The sequence below is a fragment of the Rhineura floridana genome, chromosome 15 (genome assembly GCF_030035675.1).
Source record: "Rhineura floridana isolate rRhiFlo1 chromosome 15, rRhiFlo1.hap2, whole genome shotgun sequence".
Classification (NCBI taxonomy): Eukaryota; Metazoa; Chordata; class Lepidosauria; order Squamata; family Rhineuridae; genus Rhineura; species Rhineura floridana.
The window spans coordinates 30,803,726-30,824,940 of record NC_084494.1 but is presented as its reverse complement, the minus strand read 5'-3'; the positions used below and the strand labels follow the sequence as shown (position 1 = coordinate 30,824,940).

Here is a 21,215-nt window from a genome sequence, read left to right as displayed (position 1 = left end):
AGATCAAGCAACCCTTATTAACTCAAACCTAAACAAGGGGAGAGTTCCACCGTCATCTTCCATCATCTCCCTTTTGGCTGGGGGCACCAAACTCTTTAACCATCAGGGATCCCTCTCCCTATAAGTGGCTTAACTCTGCTACCATTCCCAGTGTGCAATCATTAACCCAGATTCATCCACACTACCAAGACCCTTCCCTCTTCCCCCAAAGCATAAAAAGGAGTTCCATGCTGTTCTTTCCGTTCATGCCAATAATTTATTGAACCGGATGTCTGTACACAGCCAAAAAACCTAAGAAAGAAACTAACACACAATGTTGGAAGGGAGAGAAGGGCAGTGATGAGGATGGGCATGGGGGTTGGGAAATGTATCCACAGGCTGCACTCTGGTTCCCCAGGGGGAACCCTCAATCCTAGAGCGATTTGAAGGTGGAGAGGGAAATAGGGTTTGGGGCAATCATTGCAACATTGCATTAAGAAAAAAATTATAATTATTTACAGGGAGAATGGTAAAAGGAAGCCATTGAGGGAGAGGGAGGGAAAAGAGATGTATTTACACAGCAAAAGGGGAAAGGGCATGGAATTAAAACTTGCCTTCTTCTTCACTCCCCCTTTGAGAGAACCCCCTCCCTCCACATCATTGATTTGTGGTGCTGGGGAGCAGACAAAGCTGACGTTTAGAGCAAGTTGCTATCATTTATCTGCCTGCTTGGGGAAGAACAGCTCCAAGACCAGCCCGTGCGGAGGGTAGTGGTGGTGGTCAGGAATGGTTGGCCATGCTCCCCTCACAATCCAAGGCAAGGGGGAGAGGAGTTTCTTGTTCCCATTAAGAGATTGTGGTGGAGGCGCAGCCAGCAAATGGCAAGGCTTGGGAGAGAGGCGTTTCAGGGGGAGAGGAATGGTCCTAATTCCTCACCTGAATCTAACAAATTGAATTTTACTGGGATTTTAAAAAAGAGACTGACCCTTTTAAAAATACAGCATCCATGTTTCAGAGGCAGACAGGTCCGGGATGTGGGAAGGGCACCCAGTGAGGGAATAGTCCAGTGTGAAGGGCCACAGGGTTGGAGATCAAAGAGCATAGGTGACATGAGACTAGAAATAAAACCATGTTTTTTTCTTGGGGGATGTTAAAAACAAGAGGAACTTAAAATCAAACTGGGACATACTAGGGGAAGGTGGGAGGAGGAGAAGACAGTGTGGTGGCAGCTCTTGTGTCTCCCCCCCCCCGAGGCACCAACCTTGACTGCTTTTGAAAAAGGGAGCCCTTAAGCCATAGGATTTTCTGCCCTCTCCCCATGCCGAGGCATCATGGGACAACATGGGATTGAATCGCAAGAGATTCAGGGAGACAGGGACCTCCCCCCCATTCAAGTGGCCATTTCATCTCTGACTGGCCTCCCCCTTGGCCGACGGGAGGCAGGCTCCACATGATCCCCCAGGCCACAGTTGCTTTCCCCCGCCATTCACAGTTCAGAGAAGTCCATGTGGGTGGCCTGGAGGGTAGGGGGTAGTGGAGGGGACCTGCCCCCCGGCCCAGCAGTCCCTCAGGATGTGTTGGCAATGGGTCCTGCACCGTCTCCTGGCGTCACCTGGCTCCTCTCGGATCCCATTCTCCCCTCACCTACAGAGAGAGAGAGAGAGAGAGAGAAAGAGATGAGGAAATACACAGGTTTGATTAGTGAATCTTCTGTATTTCCAGAATGCATCAGGGTTAGCTAATGCCATACTTGAGCATACACCACAAAAAACAAACCACCAACCCATTTCAGCTATTGTTCTCACTCCAAATCTCAAGTCAAGCACCAGAAGGATGAAAGCACTCACTGTGCGAAGTTGTGGAGCCAGGCACAGATCCCACTGAAGTAGCCTGGGAGCGAATATGTGGTGGAATGAGGTTGGTATTCAACCCTGGCTGAATGGACAGCTCTGCAAGGGACGAGAGACTGAGTGAGTCATACATGTATTTGTCAATTGAGGATAACTTTGTGCATCTAGCAAAGCAGGCTCTAGTCCACATAGAAACGGGGGGAGGTTCCAACATTTTCACAGAAACAACAACTTTACAAGGTTTCAATGTGAGGGGCTCTCTTGCAAGTTTACAATCAAACAGTTAATACAAAGTGGAAGCAAAGTTACAAAGGCCCAAAGAATGATTAACTACTCTTCACGTGTAAAAAACAGTTTACTAAGCCAATATTGGGGCTACTTAGATCCCAATTAAAATCACAGCTTGTAATGCAAAAGTATAAAATTATATGAAGAATTATTGTTTATTAATCTATTGTTTATAAATATAACTTTATAGGGATGTAAAAAACCCAACTTTGATTTGTGCTATGTTACTTGTTCACTTTCCCCTTTAATTCTAAGCCTCCTAAGGTCACAAGGTGTGTGTGTGTGTGTGTGTGAGAGAGAGAGAGAGAAATACTAGATTATCTACCACCTCTTTATTCTTAAACACTGCATAAATATCAAGGTAAGTAGATATACCAAAGTTAATGGCTAGGGCATATTGTGCCATGCACAAAATCAACATAAAGGAGCTATTTTGTTAAATAAGAGTTTACCCCTTGGGGGGGGGGGTGTCACTTATGGGTCGTATCCAACACATTGCTAAGGAAGCATCTAGTCAGTGCAAGGATTTCCACTTGCACAATGGGACTTTCCCCCCCACACCCCTAGATTTGTTGTAGGGGTTCCCCCAACCGTCTGGAGCAGATTTGGGGGGCACGGGGGGCATGCCATGGGAGGAGGGGGAAGTCTTGTTGCACAGGTGGAAATCCTTGCACTGATGGGATCAGTCAGTTGAATACCACCCAGTATTTTAGACACGGTGTTTTGTTCCTTCTCCAGTTCTGTTTGGGATCTAGCCCCAATGTGCTAGCAGTGAAACCTCACATATTCACTTGAGATCCCTCAAGAATGCCACAGCATATACCATCTCTTTTAAAAAATGAGAGTTGGCTAGCCTGAGGCCTTCCAGATGTTGTTTGACTACAACTCCGATTTCTGCCCATGCTGGCGGGGGAGTTAGGAGTCAGACAATATTTGAAGGGTCACAGGTTAACCAGCTAACCTCATTGTAGAGAATACAGAGAATGTGATGTGGTACTGTCAAGGGGGAAAAGATTATAGAATCATAGAATAGTAGAGTTAGAAAGGGCCTGTAAGGCCATCAAGTCCAATCTCCTGCTCAATGCTGGAATCCAAATCAAAGCATTCCCCACAGATGGCTGTCCAGCTGCCTCTTGAATGCCTCCAGTATCAGAGAGTCCACTACCGCTCTAGGTAATTGGTTCCATTGTCGCATGGCTCTAACAGTTAGGAAGTTTTTCCTGATGTCCAGTCGAAATCTGGCTTTATATTGCTAACCCAAATCTGGGTATAAAAATGACCCGGATTGGAAAGGAGACTTAAGAAGTAAAAGTAAACAACTGCTGTGGGGAGTAGCAGAATAAATGACCGTCCCCAGCACTGACATTCAAAAGCATTGATTCAATTCCTGGCTCGATGAGGCCGTATTTGGAAAGGGAGTTAAATCTGCACTGAAGCCTTCTCTAGCAGGCATTTTGTGTCTCACTGAGGACTGCGATACTAAGCCTCCCTCTCTTCTCCCTACTCAACCTCCTCAAGCTCTATCTCAATGGCACTTTCTGAGATTCCAGCCACTTACCCACAGGACTGAAGTTGAAGAGCGGGGGCAAGTCACGGCCATTGGGCAGCCGTGCGTTGGGCTCACGCAGCTCGTCAAAGAAACTGTTGGCGCAAGCCTCAAGCGGGGAGAGGCGGGTGGCAGGTGTGTACTCCAGCAGCCTGCTGCACAGCGAGATGGCCTCCAGCGGCGTGCGGGGCTTGAACACCTGATATGGGAGATGCCAGAAGTCAGCCACAGCTGAACACAACTACAAAGGCTGCAGCCCCACACCCAGCCCTATTGAAAACACCGTTCAGATGGTGTGATGAAAGCTAAACATGTTACAAGGGCTTTTAAGCAGAGGACAGCAGAGTCTCTGGTAAAAGACCTGGAGAGGTGTATTCTCAAAGACAATGTGGCATAGTGGCCTGAGTGCTGGACATGATCCAGGGAAATCCGAGTTCAAGCCTCTATCCAGCCACCAAACTTATCGGGTGACCTTGGACTAGGTTCTCTCCTTCAGCCTTACCTGTTCGTTGTGAGAATAAAGAGGGCAAGGATCATGGTTGCCACCTTGAGCTCTTCACAAATGGTGGAATAAACACATCAATATTTGCTGTCACGTAAGTGGAGCAAATTGTTTTCTGTTGCTTCAGAGTGCGAGGCCCAAACTGATGGGTTCCAGTTACAAGACAGGGCATCTTGACTAAAAATTAGGAAGAAACCTAATGCAAGCTACAATTTGACAGAGCAACCTGTGCTGGAATCTTCCCACGATACCAGGTACTCGCTGCTAGAACTGCTGAAGCCATCCCTCTCCAATAATATCCCTGAACACTGGTGGGAATCCTCTAGCCCACAGGCCTCATTAGGCCCACCAGGGCTTCCCATCTGCCCCAGCCATGCCCACCTGACATCACAGGACATCAGGTGTGGAGCAGGTAAAGATGCAGCTGGGCCAAAAGGGGGGGTTGCAGGAACTGTTGATCAGTTGAGTGTTGGGGCTTGCAAAGTGTGGTGCATAGTGGTATGCAGAAAACAAGTCACCCTATGTGACGGCAGCTGACTGACAGGTGGTCAGCCCTGCCCACTTGTCAAACTTGGCTCACGGAGTGGGGTGGGGAATAAGGATCCAACAGACTGGATCCAGTTCCCACCCCCATCCAAGAGCCTTCTGTCGCTTTGGACAGAAGACGGCTGTATTCCCAGCAACCTCCACCTAACCCAGCTCCTCCCAAGCCCCTTTTACCTTTATCCAGGGGTGTGCTTTGATCTGGGGGAACTTGAACTCCGTATAGTTGGGATTCATCTCTCGGATCTGTTCTCGCGTTGGTGTCCCCAGCACCTTGGGGGGGGGGGAAGAGAAGGGAAACAATAAAAGGAAACAAAGCACAGTTACACTGCATGCTGGGATGACCGTTCCGTCCACCTCCATGTCTTACTGGCACCTTGATAAGACTGAGGAATTCCATCCAACTGGATGAAGGCGGTGTGGGGGAGGAGACCTGCGGTCTTCTATTCCCTTTCTAAGTAGGTATCAAAGCTTTATGGCCAGTCTCTCAAACTGTGTCCTGGGTGACCTTGAGCTTCCTTAGAGGCTTATCAGTGGCTTGTCAGTGACAAGGTAAGTAACGGTGGACTAATTCCACCCCCCCAAAAGACAGCTGGTTCACTATCACATCTCTTCTCCTGTCATACGTTGCATGTATTCTGAATTCACAGAGCATGAAGGGGAGGTGTAAAAAACATCCCATGTGTGGGGATGTCTTGCAATGCGCAGGGGTTAGTTACCAGGCAGAGAAGTTCATACAGACAAGGGTTTCCTGAAGGGAGAATGTTTCTGAAAGCCACACTAAAGAAGAGTGTCTGTTTGAGCAGCCCAGCGAAAAATAAAAAAAGGGAAGGAGAGAGAGGCAGGAAGACATGACCAGTTCATTACCTTGATGATCTCCACCAGCTGGTCCACTCCACTGTCTCCAGGAAATATAGGCTGCCCCAGCAGCAGCTCTGCCAGCACACAGCCAGCGGACCAGATATCTAGGGATGAAGCAGAAAGGTACTTCCCTGGAAGCTGGCCCTCCTGGAAGAGGAGCAGCATCCGTCCCTCGCCTGGAGGCAGGAGTCCAGGAGCCAAGACTTCAAGCTTCTCTTTTTGTAACAGTTGGTGGGCAGAAGAGAGAGACAGCCGTCACAGCCTCAGGGGTCGAGGACACGCTTTGCATGCCGAAGGGTCCCAGATGCCATCCCTGGCATTGCCAGGTGGGACAGAGAAAAGTCTTTTGTCTGGAACCCTGAAGAACCACTGCCAGTCAGTGCTGGCAGCAATGAGCTAGGTGGACCATTGTCCTGACTCTGTATAAAGGCAGCTTCCAATGACATGAACGCATAAGAACATAAGAGCCTGCTGGATCAGGCCAATGGCCTGTCTAGTCCAGCAACTAGATGTCTATGGAAAGCCCGCAAGAATGGGGAACCTCAAGTCCTCCGGATGCTGTTAGATGCCAGCTCCTATCATTCCTGACCGTTGGCCATGCTGGCTAGGGCTGATTGGAGTTGGAGCCGAGCAACAGGCAGAGGGCCACAGATTTCCCACCTGTACTATATGGCATAATTATTTGTTGAATATATGTCCTGCTCTTCCTCCCAAAAGGAACCCAGGGCAGCAAACATATCAACAAAACAATTTTTAAAAAAATCTAAAAGCAGTTACAATAAACAACATAATTTCAATCAGTGATCTCCAGGGTGTCAGGAATAGTCTTCAGCTGTCAAATGCCTGGGTGAAAAGGAATGTTTTCAAATGTCTCCTAAAAGTCAATAATAACAGAGACAGATGCACCTCACTGGGGAGAGCATTCCACAAATGGAGCCACCACCGAAAAGGCCTCTTTGCGGGTCAACATCAACCGGGCAGCCTTCAGTGGTGGCCCCCACCAACAAGGCCTAACCTGCCCATCACAGGGTCAGATCCTACAACTGTAATGTCAGCTCCATTGTACTGCATCATTTATTTAAGATGTTTTGTTTTCATATGTTTTTAAAAACGTTCCATTTTAATACGTTTTGAAGTCTTGTTTTTAAGATGTTTTAAGTGTTTTAGTGTATGCCACCCTGGGCTCCTTTTAGGAGGAAGGGCAGGATATAAATTTAATAAATTAATAAATAAATATGTTTTATGACATTTCAAGCAGCTACCTCTTCAGTAAAAGCATCTGGGTCTCATTAGTTTGTTACAGCAGGAGAACACTCACTTTACATAGATGTACCAGAAGCAGAGACACACAAGACATATGGGGGGTGGGAGCAAGGTGCTTACCTATGTTTGAGGTGTAGTCTGTGGCGCCAAAGATGAGCTCAGGAGCACGGTAGTAGCGAGAGCAGATGTACGAAACGTTGGGTTCTCCCCGCACCAGTTGCTTTGCACTGAAAAGGGGAACAGAATATGGGGTCTGTGACAAGCCAATGTGCTGTAGCAGTTAGAGCAGTAGGGTCCAACTGTTTTTTGCTAAAATTGTGGCAAATGTGTTAATTTTTGTCATGTGCTGAAAATGTAAACTGTTTTTGAGAGTAGACAAATGCACAATAGTGTTCCAAATTGTTTAGTAACAGAATTAATGAGAAATTTGACATATTTTTTCATATGTATAAAATCAGTCAGACTACATCTCAACTCTGCCTCCAAACTTTCATCCAATATCTGCAACCTGTTATTATGATTCCACCATTTTAACCACAGAACAAGTTGATTCGCAGAGGTACATTGAACCAAGAATTGAGAAGTTTTGGAATAACTGTATTTAGAACTGTGAACTCCTTTAGGTTTAAAATATGACCCCCACATTGTAACGTCTGAATCATCTTTCAAATGTGGAGTGCTTTGAAGTAAGTCACATACTTTCTCGCCTACTGGGAGAAAGGGCAGGATATAAATCTAATAAATAAATAAATAAATATCTCTATCTCTCTCGAAAAGGTGCCTCTCCAAAGAAAGAAGCCTCACAAGTTCTTGAGACAGTGAGAATTGTAGATGTTAAAAGTGAAATGGATCTGGCATGAATTCAAGAACAATTCTGTACTTTTCAAAATCAGAAAAGCGATTAGGACTCAAGGATAAATCTGTGATTGTTAAGGGCGGAAGGTGAGATGCTTTTGAACTGGTACATGTATAAAAGAATTTTATTTAAAAAACTTATTTAAAAAAATAGGCAGCAGTAAAGCATCAATTTGCCACAGGCCAACAGCTGTTTCACCACGTGGCAAGTAGCAACTGTGTTGGACACCGAGGGGTTAGAGTGTATGAGTCCTGGTATCAAACCAGACTAGGAGTCCTGGTTTCAAATCCCTGAAGCTCAGTGGATGACCTATGGGCCAGTTGCTCTCTCTCTTTCAGCCTAACCTACCTCACAGGATTGTTGTAAGGGTGAAACGGGAGGGGAGGGAAAACCCATATACACTGCCCTGAATTTCTCAGAGAAAGGGCAGGATAAGAATTGTTTATTCCACACTACCGGGGGGCCGGAGGGGAGAGATTCCTCCAGGGAGGCTTTACAACCACAAAATAATAAATAAAACAGTATCGACAACACAAAAACCTTACAGTAAAAGCAGCCGATAAAACCAGCGTAAAACTAATTTTGTCAAGAGTTAATTAATTAAAAGGTCTGGAAAAATAAAAATGGCTTTTCTTCAGGCAAGGTAAGTAAACCCCAAGCAAACCTCCATGGGATGAGCATTCCACAACTGGGGCTCCACCACTGAAAAGGCCCTCCTGCTCTATTTGCTATTGTCTCTCCTCAGATTGTAAGAGGACCACCAAGGCCTGTCTTAACATACAGATGGACTGATGTGGAGGCAGGTGATAACACATAGATGGACTCAACAAAAAAAGGGAAGGATCTAGTTTGCAGCCTAGTAGTTTCAGGATAACCAAGGACAGGAGCCAACCCAAGACAGAATGGGGAATATGCCACTGAGTTTTCACATAAGACACTTACACACATAAATCCCCTGTCTGCCCCCCAGTAGAAAGGTTTATGTACACACACAGGAACACAGTTGTGTGTCAAGTCTCCATTTCAGTCACAGCTCTTTTAAAGGGCTCCTTCTGGGAGGAAGCGTGGGATATAAATTTAATAAATGGAGCACCCATATTACACAAGTTGTTAGCCGTTAAGGTTGTCATTACTGAGAGCATACTGCCTGCGCCTAGTGAAGTCTCGGGAACCAGCTGCGTTTCAGAGTCTCAGAGTGCAATCCTATAATGTGAATACAGAAGGAAGGCCCATAGAGTTCTATGGCAATAGGCAAGTGTGCACAGGGCTCCAGCCCAAGGGTGGAGCTTCAATTCCTTGCCTCTTCCTGCAGCTAGCAAAAGCAAATTAAATTATGCAAAATAGTAAATATATTCCAAAACGTCAGGAAGTTACTTATTTTTAAACTTGACTGATTTTATCTGTGCTTTTATATTGTCTTTTGCACAGTGCTTAGAGATACCTTTGATTAAGTGGTTTATAAATTCTTTTAAATAAAGAAAATAAGAAAGCATGTAAACTTGCTCCATGTATGCAGATCATAAAATCTCACTTTTCTTGCACAGAAGTTAAGATTCCACTGGCAGAGAATTTTGGCTCTTTTAAGGCTGTAGCTCACCGGTAGAGCATCTGCTTTGCATGCAGAAAGGCCCGGTTTCAATCCCCAGCATCTCCAGAACGTTCTGAGAGAGAACCCTGCCTGAAACCCTGGAGAGCTGCTGCCAATCAGTGTAGACAATACTGAGCTAGACAGATCAATGATCTGACAGTATAAGGCAGCTTCCTATGTTTTTCACACACAACTCTGTATATAATGCACAGCTTAAGTAGGTCTGTTCTTTGATTGAGGACTTCTTAATCATCTGCCAAAGTCATTAATTAAATGAATTAACTGAAGAGCTAGCAAAGCGTAATAATTAGTTGGACACGAGACCCAAGTTCAAATTGCCACTTAGCCATGAAGTTCACTGGTGACCCTGAGCCGGCCATTGTCTGACAATCTCATAGGGTTGAGGAGGACAAGAGAAGTGTAGCCTCACATATAAGGCCCTGAGCTCCTTGCAGGAAAAGCAGGTTTAAAACGTTACTCCAAAAAAGTCAACCAGCATGTACCACAAGGTAGCTGCTTTCGCGAGATATGAAAACAGCATGAGAGTTCATGAACTGCAAAGTAAACTGCCAGTCACTGTCAAGTGAATAGGAATGAAGAACAAAGACGCCTTACTAATGCAACATGCAGAAACCAAAATTGCATTTAAATATTGCACCCTGAATTCAGAACGCCAACAATTAAAAGTTGTCTTCGTCAATCAGCCAGCTGCAGCTTTTGTTGACTGAAGCCATGAGACCCATTTTTAGTACATACAGCAGGCTAAAAATGGCTACGCAGGGGTCTGTGTTCCTGCCCCAGTGGCTGTCCTGAGATATCACAAAATAGTAAAATGTTATAACTGATGGAGGGGAAGGATCAGTCAAGAATACGGGGGGAGAGAGAGGTGAAAACAAGAAAACAGTCTGGTTGGTGAAGACATCTCAAACTAAGGCCTATGGAATGGCAGCAGGAAAAAAGGGGACAGAGAGGCACAAGAGGCAGCAGAAGCTGAGTTGCACATATGGATATGAAACAACTAAACACACCTTTGGCTGAAGATTTCAAGTGAATTATAGGTCAGGGACAGAAACAAGTCTACTCGTGTATTTGGAGCACCTGGCTGATTTGTAAATCCATCATATAGGGACAGAGGTCCATTGTACAGCAGTGTTTGCTGGAAACAGCCAATTCCATGCCTCTCACCTGCCAAAGTCGCAAAGCTTCAGTACTGCTGTATCGGGGTCCACCAGCAGGTTCTGAGGTTTGATGTCCCGATGACACACACCTTGAGAATGGATGTAAGCAAGACTGCGGAAAAGCTGGTACATGTACACCTAAGTTAGGGGAGAGAGGAGACAGGCTTCTAGTTTTAAACAATAACCAAGTGATATAACAGCATGCAGACGCATTCACTCACATATTTTAACGTGCTGCATTGCTACCAGTGGCTTACCCAGAGAGCTTGGCTCAGCGGCTGGTAGCAAGGCAGCAAGTTAAACTATAAGCAAGAGGAAGCATTTTCTGCTCAATGCATAACCAACCCAAGGAGTCTAATGCCGTGGATGATGGGGTAGCTGTTAGCGTGTGACTTTAAAGCAGGGATAGGGACCCTGCAGGTGTGGCCCTCTAGATCATGCTGGACTCCAACTCCCATCAGCCCCAGTCAGCATTGTCAACGATCTGGAATGATGGGAGTTGTAACCCAGCAAGATCTGGATGGGGGACACCAGTTCCCCATCCCTGAGCTAAGGAGTTTGTGGTGCTGGTGCAGCTCCTGGGGCTTCCTTGATGTTACACATGGCTTGGAAAGAAGAAAACTTTCCTGTTGCCATTTGCCAAGTTGCTCAGATTCTAAAGTGAAAGTAGGCCAGAGAGCCTGAGGAAGGTGGGACAGAAAAAGGCAGAGTCTAGGAGAGGTGAACTGAGAAGGCATCCGGAAGAGAGAATAGTCTCAGGGGAAAGAGAAGCAGGCCAGAGGGAGAAGCAGCCTAAGAGGGAAGGAAAAAAGAGAGAACAGATGCAAATATCCCAGTCTAGACAGCCGAAGTTTACATACTGATTACCAGTAACAGCCAAGTAAGGCCGCAACCCAGTACACACTTACCTGGGAGTAAGTCCCATTGAACCCAATGGAGCTTACTTCTACATAGACGTGTACTGGATTGCAGCCTAACACATCATGTGGTGGCAACTTCCAGAAGTTAGGTTTTTAAATGCTGTTTGAGTGTGTTTTTGTTATACACTTATTTGAATTGTTCTGATTTATTTATTTATTGCTTTTGTTAGCTGCTTTGAGCATCTGCACTAGGGGGAAAAGTGGGTTAGAGATTTTTTACTGTAAACTAAAGTGTGCACATGTGACACATGGAAGTTGATTCCCCTTTATTTGCCCTGAATGCTGCACTCTGCAAACACAAGGAGTCTATCAGCGGCTGCCATCCTTACTAAGGGTTAGCACATGAATGCGTCCAACGGTCTTCCTCTCCAACGGAGGGCTCTTTGATCCAGCAGAGGCTTCTGTGAGCAGTGTGGGGAGGGGGTCAATTTATTCCAATTTCCTCTCTTCCTCCTGCAGTTTCTGCACCATCTCCCACGCTGTTCCAAAGGGTCCCCCAATCTACTGGAGCAGATTTGGGAACGGGGCGAGGGAAGGAGACCAGCAAAAAACACCCCGCCCACCTTTCTGCTCACAGAAGCATCTGGATTAAAAAGCCTCCTGTCAGGAGATACCACAACTGGTTACAACCCAGTATCTCCATGTTCAGCTACGATATACTTCCAGCTACTACTGTGAATCAACAGCAGATGGGCATCATCATCATCACATCTGAACTATGAACCTTCATTTGGCCACCGTCAGGTAATGGAATGCTAGGCAAAACAGATCATTGGTCTGACCCGACATAGCCATTCATGTTCTTAAGATCCCCTATAAGCAGCAAAGCTACACAGTGACTCGTGACATTGTACCAATTCTATTTACACACTGCCATTCTAGGATAAAAAACTAACTCGAGGCAGCTTACAAATAAAAAGCAAACACAACAAAATCAACCCTAACAAAACAAACAGCATTAACCGAACTACAGAACTCATACCTATTGAGAAAGGGTAACTTCAAAAGGACTGAAAGTGACATTACAATTCAAACAGTTAAAAAGAAGAAGAGGAGGAGGATCAGGAAGACAGGCATATTGACGTTTAAGACATTTATTTAATAGGCTTGTAAACCAAACAATAAAACAAAGTATCTCAGTGGTGAACATGCCCACAAAACAGCATAAAAGTACTCAACATCTAGACAGGGATACATAACAACTGATGGATTGACCTATATACATCAGAAAACGCCAGTGTCTTCACCAGGCACTTGAAACAAAATACTGATGGCACTCACTCAGCATTATTTATTTATTTATTTATTTATTTATTATTTTTATTTATATTCTGCCCTTCCTCCCAGTAGGAGCCCATTAATAGGCAATGAGTTCCACAGGCTAGGCACAGGTATATCAAATGCCTTATTTCTTGTAAAAGTAAGACAAGCAACCTGCAGCACCCTAGATGGTGCATCTCTGGCTGAACATAAAGATTGGTCCCAAGCTGTTTAAAGATGTATATACTAATGGTTAAGGTGTTTGACTACGACCTGGGAGACCAGTGTTCGAATCGCCACATAGCCATGAAGCTCACTGGGTGACCTTGGGCCAGTCACTGCCTCTCAGCCTCATGAAAATCTTATTCATAGGGTCACCGTAAGTCGGAATCGACTTGAAGGCAGTACATTTACATTTTTTAAAAAACCTTGAATATGGCTTGGGAGCATTTGGAAACCAATGCAGATTCTTCAGCTCAGGTGCTATTCGCTGTTGATGGGAAACCCCCATCAGCAGCCAGACTGTGGCATTCTGCACAAGTTGCAGCTTCCAGAACAAACACAAAGAAAGGCACTTAAGTAGTCTTTAAGTTAAAATTTACGTAAGTGGGGAGCAGGACCTGGTAGCAAGTATGCTTTGCATAAAGAAGGAACCATCCTCAGCGTTTCCAGTTAAAAGGAACTCAGAAGCTGGAAAACAGCCTTCTTTGCCCGAGACTCTAGGGAGCTGCTGAAAGTCACAAAAATACTATGGAACTATAGCGACTCCATATGAGGCAGCTTTGTATGTTCTCCCCATTCACTCAAGAAAGGTTAGCAAGAGAGGGTGAAATGCTAGCTGTACCTGGGGAGGGGCAAAAAGGAATGTGAATTCTTTAGTAGATGTTAAAACAAGATGGTTTTCTTGGTAAGGTATCATTTCTTATCTGTGGAGAGTATGGATAAGATGTTGTTGAATGACAACTCCCATCCGATCCAGCCAGCATGGCCAAGGATGACAGGAATTGTCCTTCAGCAACATCTGGAGGGTCACAGGTTCCCCACACCTGCTATATAAAGTACTATGTTTAAAATCAGGAGAAGGGGGTAAGTCGCACAATTCTTTCTCCCTTCAACCTAGCCCTATCCAACAGGGCTCTTTTTGTTTTGTTTTAACATATTAGTGTTTGATGAGCCAAACTCAAAACAGTGCAGACTCTCAATCCAAGTTATCAAAATAAAATGATGGAGTTTCCAATTGGCTTTATAAAACCTGATGCTCATCATGAAATCTTCAGAAGGTAAGAAACAGACTTCCAGATACATGCATTAAAAATCTGCATACACAAGAGAGTCTTGCCTCTTCAAGAGATGTAGGGAGCATAAGATGGCTTGGGGCTAATACGGTACTGCCACAAGAACTTGTATCTGTCGTAAGGAGAAATAGCAGGTCCATAACGGGCACATGGATTTGTCTGTCTACATCACAGTCAGGAATTCAGAAGCATGCGTATGCTGTGGTTGAACAGCATGCAGATGACGGCATTATGGGCACTGAACTCTTGTTTCTAGGAATTCTCCACTTCCCATTAAACAGGTTTTTTAAAAGCCAGTGTCTAGACTTTATACCTTTAAAGATATATTTGTATGGATGTGGGTATTGACTGCTGAACTCAGAAAAGCCAGAAAGGTGGTTGAATAAGATTTTCAGAAGTCACAGATGGGGCTTCAGTACACAGCAGCTCTACATGAGTAGCAAAGCCAGAACAAAATTATCCAATGACATTTAAATGGCCAAATTAAGCGAGATGTTAAGCCAATGTGTTCAATATGCATAATTTAAACAGGCTGAAAATTTTAATTCTTCTTGGTACAGATTTTTTTTAAAAAAAAATCCAGCAAGATCACACAGTGTCCTGACGGCATACGGTACTGGGAGCAAAAAGAATCTGGTCAGAGTCCAATACTGGCAAGGACAATGTATAACCACCAGGGAACTGGGAATTTCTAATTTGAGGGAGTTGGGAGAGGCTCTTGTTCTGCCAAACCAGAAAAGCTCTGAAAGCCACTTCGGCCAGCTGCATCTAATCCTCAACATGAAGACACAGTGGCTGTGCACACATATCATAATAAAGTAGGGGTAGCCGCAGATGTTGTTGGACCCCAACTCCCATTAGCCCCAGCCAGCATAGTCAATTGGCAGGGATGATGCGAGGTGTTGTCAAATAACATCTGGAGGGCATCCCCTTGACAGCCCCTACAGCAATAGTTAATGATTGACCATGAACAGGCAGATGGCTCTCCACTTCTTTCCTCCCCTAGTACAAGCAGGAACAAACCACGATCTATGCTTAGCAGTGTGGAGAAAGTGAACAGAGAAAAGGTTTTCTCCCTCTCTCATAACGCTAGAACTTGTGGACATCCAAAGAAGATGAATGTTGGAACATTCAGGACAGACAAAAGGAAAAACTTCTTCACACAGCAAGCTGTTAAAACTATGAAATTCATCCCACAGGAGGCAGTGATGGCCACCAACTTGAAAGGCTTTAAAAGAGGGTTACACAATTTCATAGAGGATAAGGCTATTAATGGCTACTAGCCACAATGGCTATGTTCTCCCTCTACTGTTGGAGGCAGCACACTTCTGAATACCAGTTGCTGGGAATCACAAACGGGGAATAATTCTGTTGTGCTCAAGTCCTGCTTGCGGGCTTTCCGTAGGCATCTGGTTGGCCAATGCAAGACTGATGGGTCTTCGGTCTCATCCAGCAGGCTCTTCTTACATTATGGCTAAATCAAGGGCTGTGGTTTGTTTTGCTCCAGACAAACCACAATATGTTGTCAAGGTTTGTTCTTTGCTTCCTGATTGAAGTTTGAGCAAATAAAACCACAACTCCTGGTTCAGACACAATGCTAAGCCAGAAATGGTGGTTTGTTTCTGCTAGACGAGCAGTGAAGTGAAAGCAATCTATGTGTTTGCAGTAATCCATTAGCTCTAGTTTACTGTGATGTGCAAATCTGGCCACGGGCTGCCACTCTCCTGGACACTGAAGATTTCAAAGGAGGACTGGTACTCACCTTCACATAGATAACAGGGATGGTCTGTTTGGCTTTGGTGAAGTGGCGGGCCACACGATACACCGTCTCGGGCACAAAGTCCAGAACTAAATTAAGATAAACCTCATCCTTCTGCAACAGATTGTGGAGAAGAGGAAGGTGAGAGACAACCTCCGGACTAACTCTGCCTTACAAAACAACAGTGAACAACATGGGCTTGTGTGGTCCATGGGTTCCTCTTAGGACTTGCAAGAATCCCAGTTTTTGTCTTAAATATATATATAAGATTTATATAATATGAAGAAAGACGCTTATATGAAGAGCTCATATGGTTGCAGCAATAAAGTATAAAAACACAATGGTAAATATCAGGGCTTAATTTTTAAAATGAGAAATGCACCTCATGCTCATGCCTATGTGGAAGACAAAGGTGAAGTCCTTGGTGCAGAAAGGCCAGGCGCTGCTTCTTCAGCAGTTAAGTGCTAAGTAGTCATGCTCAAAGGCATTCTACTATTACTACTCCCAAGCGTTTTTTGTTTGAGCTCCAGCAATGAAAATGCATCATGCGGCCCAGCTCTGATGTCCTGTGCCTCAATTAGGCCTTTGCAAAAACACCAAAGGGCAGGAAACAAGGAGGTCAGTTAAGGGAAGTCTCAATTTGTAATCGCCATTAGCTTTGCCTGCACCCCTACAGCCTGGATTTAGGAAGTAGCACAGAGCAACCCAAAGTAACCTCTGCTGTTACTCTCACTATTTTTAAGTCTACATATAAAGATTCCTCAAGGCCCGACAAAGCTTTTCTGGATAGAAACACTGCAGAATATGAACAAAGTGTCAGACAATCCCGCTGCGGCTTTCACCATGCCAATCCTGAGCTACATGCAACTAAGTACTGTAATGCAAATTCAACATAAATTTTTCCCCACTGTGTCCTCTAGTACAAAAGAAAAGTCAGCATAACAGGACACAGCAGTTTGACTAGGACTGAGAACAGCCAGGTTCAAAGTTCGCTGGATGACCTTAACACAGCTTTCACTAACATGGTGACCTCCAGATGTACATGCTGGCTGGGGCTGGTGGGAGTTGTAGTCCAAAACATCTGGAGGGCACCAGGTTGGCAAAGGCTGGCTTAGCACAATTGCTCTCTCAGCCTATTGAGTGAGGAATCTGTGCCCCTCTAGATGTTGCTGGCCTCACACCTCTCATCAGCCCCAGCGAGCATGGTCAATAGCCAAGAATCAACATTGCCTGCCACCTAGTATAAATCATCCTCCATTCTCTCCTTACCTTCTCCCCGCTTGAGTAGAAGAAATATCGCAGGCGAACAATGTTGCAGTGATCCAGCTTCCGCATGATCTGCAGCTCACGGTTCTGAAGACAAGACAGGAAAGGACAAGGTGTGCTACAAAATCCCAGCAGCAAAATCTGCAAGACACATTAACAGACTTTCCCTTTCAACTCACCTTAAACCGTTTATCTTGCAACACCTTCTTGATAGCAACCAGCTCACCGGAATCTGCTAGGCGGGCCTGGTAGACGACCCCAAACGACCCATTGCCGATGACCTTGATATCAGAATAAGAGACTTCTTGGGGGCGGTCGGGGCCCTGACCTGGCGTGGCCACCACAGTGGTCACCTTGCCGCTATCTCCTGGAAAAAGGGAAATATTTGAGAAATCTGAATCCTAACCCAACCCATTGAACAAAAAACATCTACAAAATGCACCACATAGGAAGCAACTGGGTGGGCATCATCAACCCACAAGCTACTTCATCGCTAGTCCATTTGCCTACAAACCTGCACACTACAGTTGACACAAACACCGACCATTCTTAAGACAGCACAAATTGGAAACAAATAACACCCCTCACGTCATAACTCCCTACACCACAGCTATACCCTACCAAAACATTGTACAGCAAGTAGCAGCAACAGTAGGCCCCTATACGAAATCTGACCTTTTAAGGTACAATGATTGCCCCTCCCACACCCAGTAATCCAAAGGTGAAAGGTAGTTGCATTCATAAAGTTTGCCAGCAAGGCACTTCAAAGTCAGGAGGATTAAAGGGTCTTGTCCCACACCCACTCTTGTCAAATTGGGTCGGTGCTAATGCTTGGGATTATTAGTTATGCCCCTCATACCTGAAATATTCACACTTCTTCCGTTTTTGGTGTCCAACTGAGCCACAATCTCTTTCCATCCAACACCTTTACCCCTCGCCATGTTTCGGCCCCACACCTGCACTACCTTACCTAGTCTGCTACAGCCACGCCCATTCTGAATCGTTCCCAGGCAACCAGTCCCAACTCCTTTACTCTTTCGTCCAAGCATCAGCCATTCTCCCTCCCCTTCTTCCTCTGGCCCATCTTCCACTTCAACCCCCTCCTGAAGCACATCGTACCACTTCTATACACTCTTCTCATCTCAGCACCAGATAGGTGCTAAATAAAGGTTGGACGATTCTAGCAGTGGTCCAAGACAGCCTCCTTCAAACCCCATGGAAATTAACACCCCTGGCTACTCTTACTGATCTCCCTGCTTCGATGATTTCATCCTGACATCATCAGTATAATTCTGGACCCCTCATCCTGCTGCTGACCTCAAATAACTTCTTTCCCTGAGCTCTGGTCCCACCAACAGAGAACCTGAACCCTTTACAAACTCTGTGTGCCAACCCACCCTGACTTGTCTTCACCATTCTCCTGATGTGTCAAGTCTCCTGCACTGGTCCCCATTCACAAGTCACTCCACCTCACCAAAAAAAGAAAGAAAGAAGAGAGACCACCACCTCCTGAACCCCAAAGCCACAATGCTGCCTTACTAGGGTGTCCCCTCGATTAGCCCCCTTCTTTTGCCTAGACCTCAGAAGCACCCTAACCCCCACTTGACGAGCCTTAAGACAGGTATGGCTGACAGTGACTCCTCCCTCCTATCCTGTCTCAGCCACCAGGTCCCACCTCCTCAAGCCCTGCCCACCCCCTGGCTGCCCCAGATACTCCCCTCGCCCATCTCCCCTTCCTTTGTCCCCCAACCTCTTACCCATTCCCACTTCTCTAGCACCCCGTTTTCCATGGCCGTTCCAAATCCCCACAACCCCCCTTTGATCGCTGCCATCATTCAACCCCTCCCCCCTCATTCTTTGTCCCCCCTCCTCTCCCGTCTATTTCCCCCTCCCCTCCCAGTCAATACTTACGGCCGAGCTTCAGCCCTGGGAAGGAGCCGACCGCCGTGCTGGTCCCGCCTCCCCCCGGCCCAGGCCCGGCAGCCCCCCCGGGCTTCCCCCCTGGCGCTGCCCCCGAAGTCGGGCCCGGCGCGGCGGGGGCCGTGGCGGGAGCCCCGCCTGACGGGTCTGCGAAGGAACTCGTCCGGGGCCGGGAAGAGCCGGCGCTGCCGCTACTCATGGTGAGGCCGGGACCGGGGAAAAGGGAAGGGGGGCCGCGCTGGCTGGCTGGCTCCGTCTGAGGCGGCTCGGGAGCCGGCCCAGCCCGGCCCTGTTGCAAGAGCGGATGGGAAATGGAGTCCTGGCCACCATCCGCCTCCTTATCTGCTGCTGAAGGGAGGACTCCATTTCCCAGAAGCGGAGGCGCAGGGACAGCCCATTCGGTCTCTTGCAGAGAGTCATGATGGGACATGGAGTCCCCTGATCCCCAAAAGCCCCGTTGTCTGTTAGGTCCGGGGAACTACACGTCCCAGTATGTGGGCGCACGCCTACCGCCGGCAGCGAGGAAAGACGGGAAATGGAGTTACTCGCCACATAGCGCCTCGTACGAAGCGTACGGTAAAGGGACTGCGTTTCCCAGCATCCTCCGCGCGAGGACGGCTAACCTATCCGAGAACGGAGCGCAACGGCTGTCGTGAGGCGGGAGGGAGGCTGAAAGCCAAGCTTGATTCCGGCTCCGACTAATGCGAGGAGGAAAAGGAGTTACACGAGCCGCGGGTGCCTGAGGGTCGCAAACGCCGCTCGGCCGCCTGAAAACCAAGAGAGACTTAACCTTGTGCCCATCTCGCTCTGTTATCCATTATCGTCTCTCAAACTCAGTGGAGCTGGAATGAGGCCTTTATCAGGCTGTTGCGCGGTGCACGACGGGAGGCGCGCCGCCGGACTCGGCCACTGCGCTCCCAATATGCTCAGCGCTGACCCCGTGATGCATTTGGTGGTCCCTTGCTAGGAGTGGACTACAGCTCCCATCGTGCCCCGCGAGCAGAAAGGCCGCGGTTGGCAGAGAGCCGCGGGGGCTGAGCCTGCCGTGACTCGGAGGGACTGTGAGACTCTTCAGACTCGGCAGGTGCACCATTGCCGCTTGCTAGAGTCGTTCTTCTGAGACAAGGGCAGGGGTCCCGGCATGCAACGCAACATAGGGAAGAGACACAATTCCCAGCGTCCACTATGCTGTTCCCGGAGGGGGGTTGTGGGAGATATAGTTCTCCTGCACGGAAGACTCTTGCACGCAAGCTCGTTAGGGGAGGCTTACAATCTTGTGTGATACATTCAAAGCAACAAATTCTGCTAGCCCCAAGGCGAGCTTCTTCCGTATTGTTATTTGCATGGACGAAAATGCACATGAAGTAACTGTAGTATTTATTTTATTTTTCTCCCACCCTCTCTCCATGGAGGTAACGGCTGGCAAGACTGAAGAGGGTGGCCATTTAACCACTGCCCCCTCCCTCCAAAAAGATCCCCCATCCCTGCTTTAAATAAATACTATGCAAAGTATAGGTGAAAAATGCCACTATTTTCGGCATCAGCGTCAAGCACTGTAGAGAGATTCTGGGGTAGTGTGCCCCTCTCAGCAGCCTATCTTCTTGCAAAAGATATTTATGAGCCTGGAAAAATAGAGAGGGAACCACCACTGAAATTTGCATGCACCTTGAAACAACGCAAGGGAAACATTAAAAATGCTTTTATTCCATGCCCTGGAGGCGACTATTCTTTTGCCAACAAATTGGTTCTAGATGGATAGAAGTGTGGTTGTCAGGACACGTCAACACAATAACCATCCAATCTTGTACCAGCCTTGGGGCTTCTTAGGAAAGTAGAGCCTAAGGCTGCAAACCTATGCACACTTACCTAGGAGTAAGCCCCATTTGACACAGTGGGAAATGTAAGGATTGCATTGTAGGAACATTCACACTAGAGTCATATTTCTAGAAGAACTATCATAGAAATATCCTTTATCAGGCTGTGGCGTGGTGCATGATGGGAGGCATGTCGCCAGACTCAGCCGCTGCGCTGGGGAAAAAAAACCTTTGGCATCTCCACCACCACCACAAGCAGTATACTGTACAAAAAAAGGTCCAGCAGCTGTTTCAAGGTAAATGTCTAAACTTACCATCCCAGAAGCAAGACATGGGAAGAGCAATGGCTGTGCCAAGAGAATTTCACCCAACTTAAAGCGTTGTAAGGATAAAATGGGATGGGGAGTTTGAATGCTGTCCTTAGTGAGATAAAATGTACTAAATAACACAAATGAATATTGGTCGTTCCATTTCCCAATGAGAATGCACTTTTAGGCTGCAATCCTGTACAGAGTTACCTCAGAGTA

The 21,215-nt window shown here is 46.6% G+C and overlaps 1 protein-coding gene across 3 annotated transcripts; it reads right to left on the bottom strand.

The window, feature by feature from the left end:
* Positions 1-233: 233 nt before the first annotated feature.
* On the bottom strand, positions 234-19,791 carry GSK3A (glycogen synthase kinase 3 alpha). Of its 3 annotated transcripts, none has more exons than XM_061597915.1 (11): positions 19,665-19,791; positions 17,134-17,321; positions 16,958-17,041; positions 15,692-15,802; positions 10,462-10,592; positions 6,953-7,059; positions 5,576-5,673; positions 4,886-4,981; positions 3,676-3,862; positions 1,827-1,928; positions 234-1,623 (listed from the first exon to the last, which is right to left on the bottom strand). In XM_061597915.1, exons 1-11 carry the CDS (start codon positions 19,690-19,692, stop codon positions 1,547-1,549), a joined length of 1,209 nt encoding a protein of 402 aa, XP_061453899.1. In that variant the 5' UTR covers positions 19,693-19,791; the 3' UTR covers positions 234-1,546. The 3 variants fall into 3 exon arrangements, with proteins under 3 accessions (XP_061453899.1, XP_061453897.1, XP_061453898.1); XM_061597913.1 differs by having other exon boundaries at positions 18,866-19,763; XM_061597914.1 differs by having other exon boundaries at positions 19,424-19,757.
* Positions 19,792-21,215: the final 1,424 nt, after the last annotated feature.

Excerpts from the sequence above, each read along its gene's own strand:
- GSK3A (XM_061597913.1), bottom strand. The coding sequence starts at position 19,304 with ATGTCCCATCATGACTCTCTGCAAGAGACCGAATGGGCTGTCCCTGCG. Across the intron at positions 15,803-16,957 it reads TCTACTCAAGCGGGGAGAAG|AAGGATGAGGTTTATCTTAA; the intron begins GTAAGGAGAGAA and ends AATCTGTTGCAG. Across the intron at positions 3,863-4,885 it reads AAGCACACCCCTGGATAAAG|GTGTTCAAGCCCCGCACGCC; the intron begins GTAAAAGGGGCT and ends CTCCCATATCAG.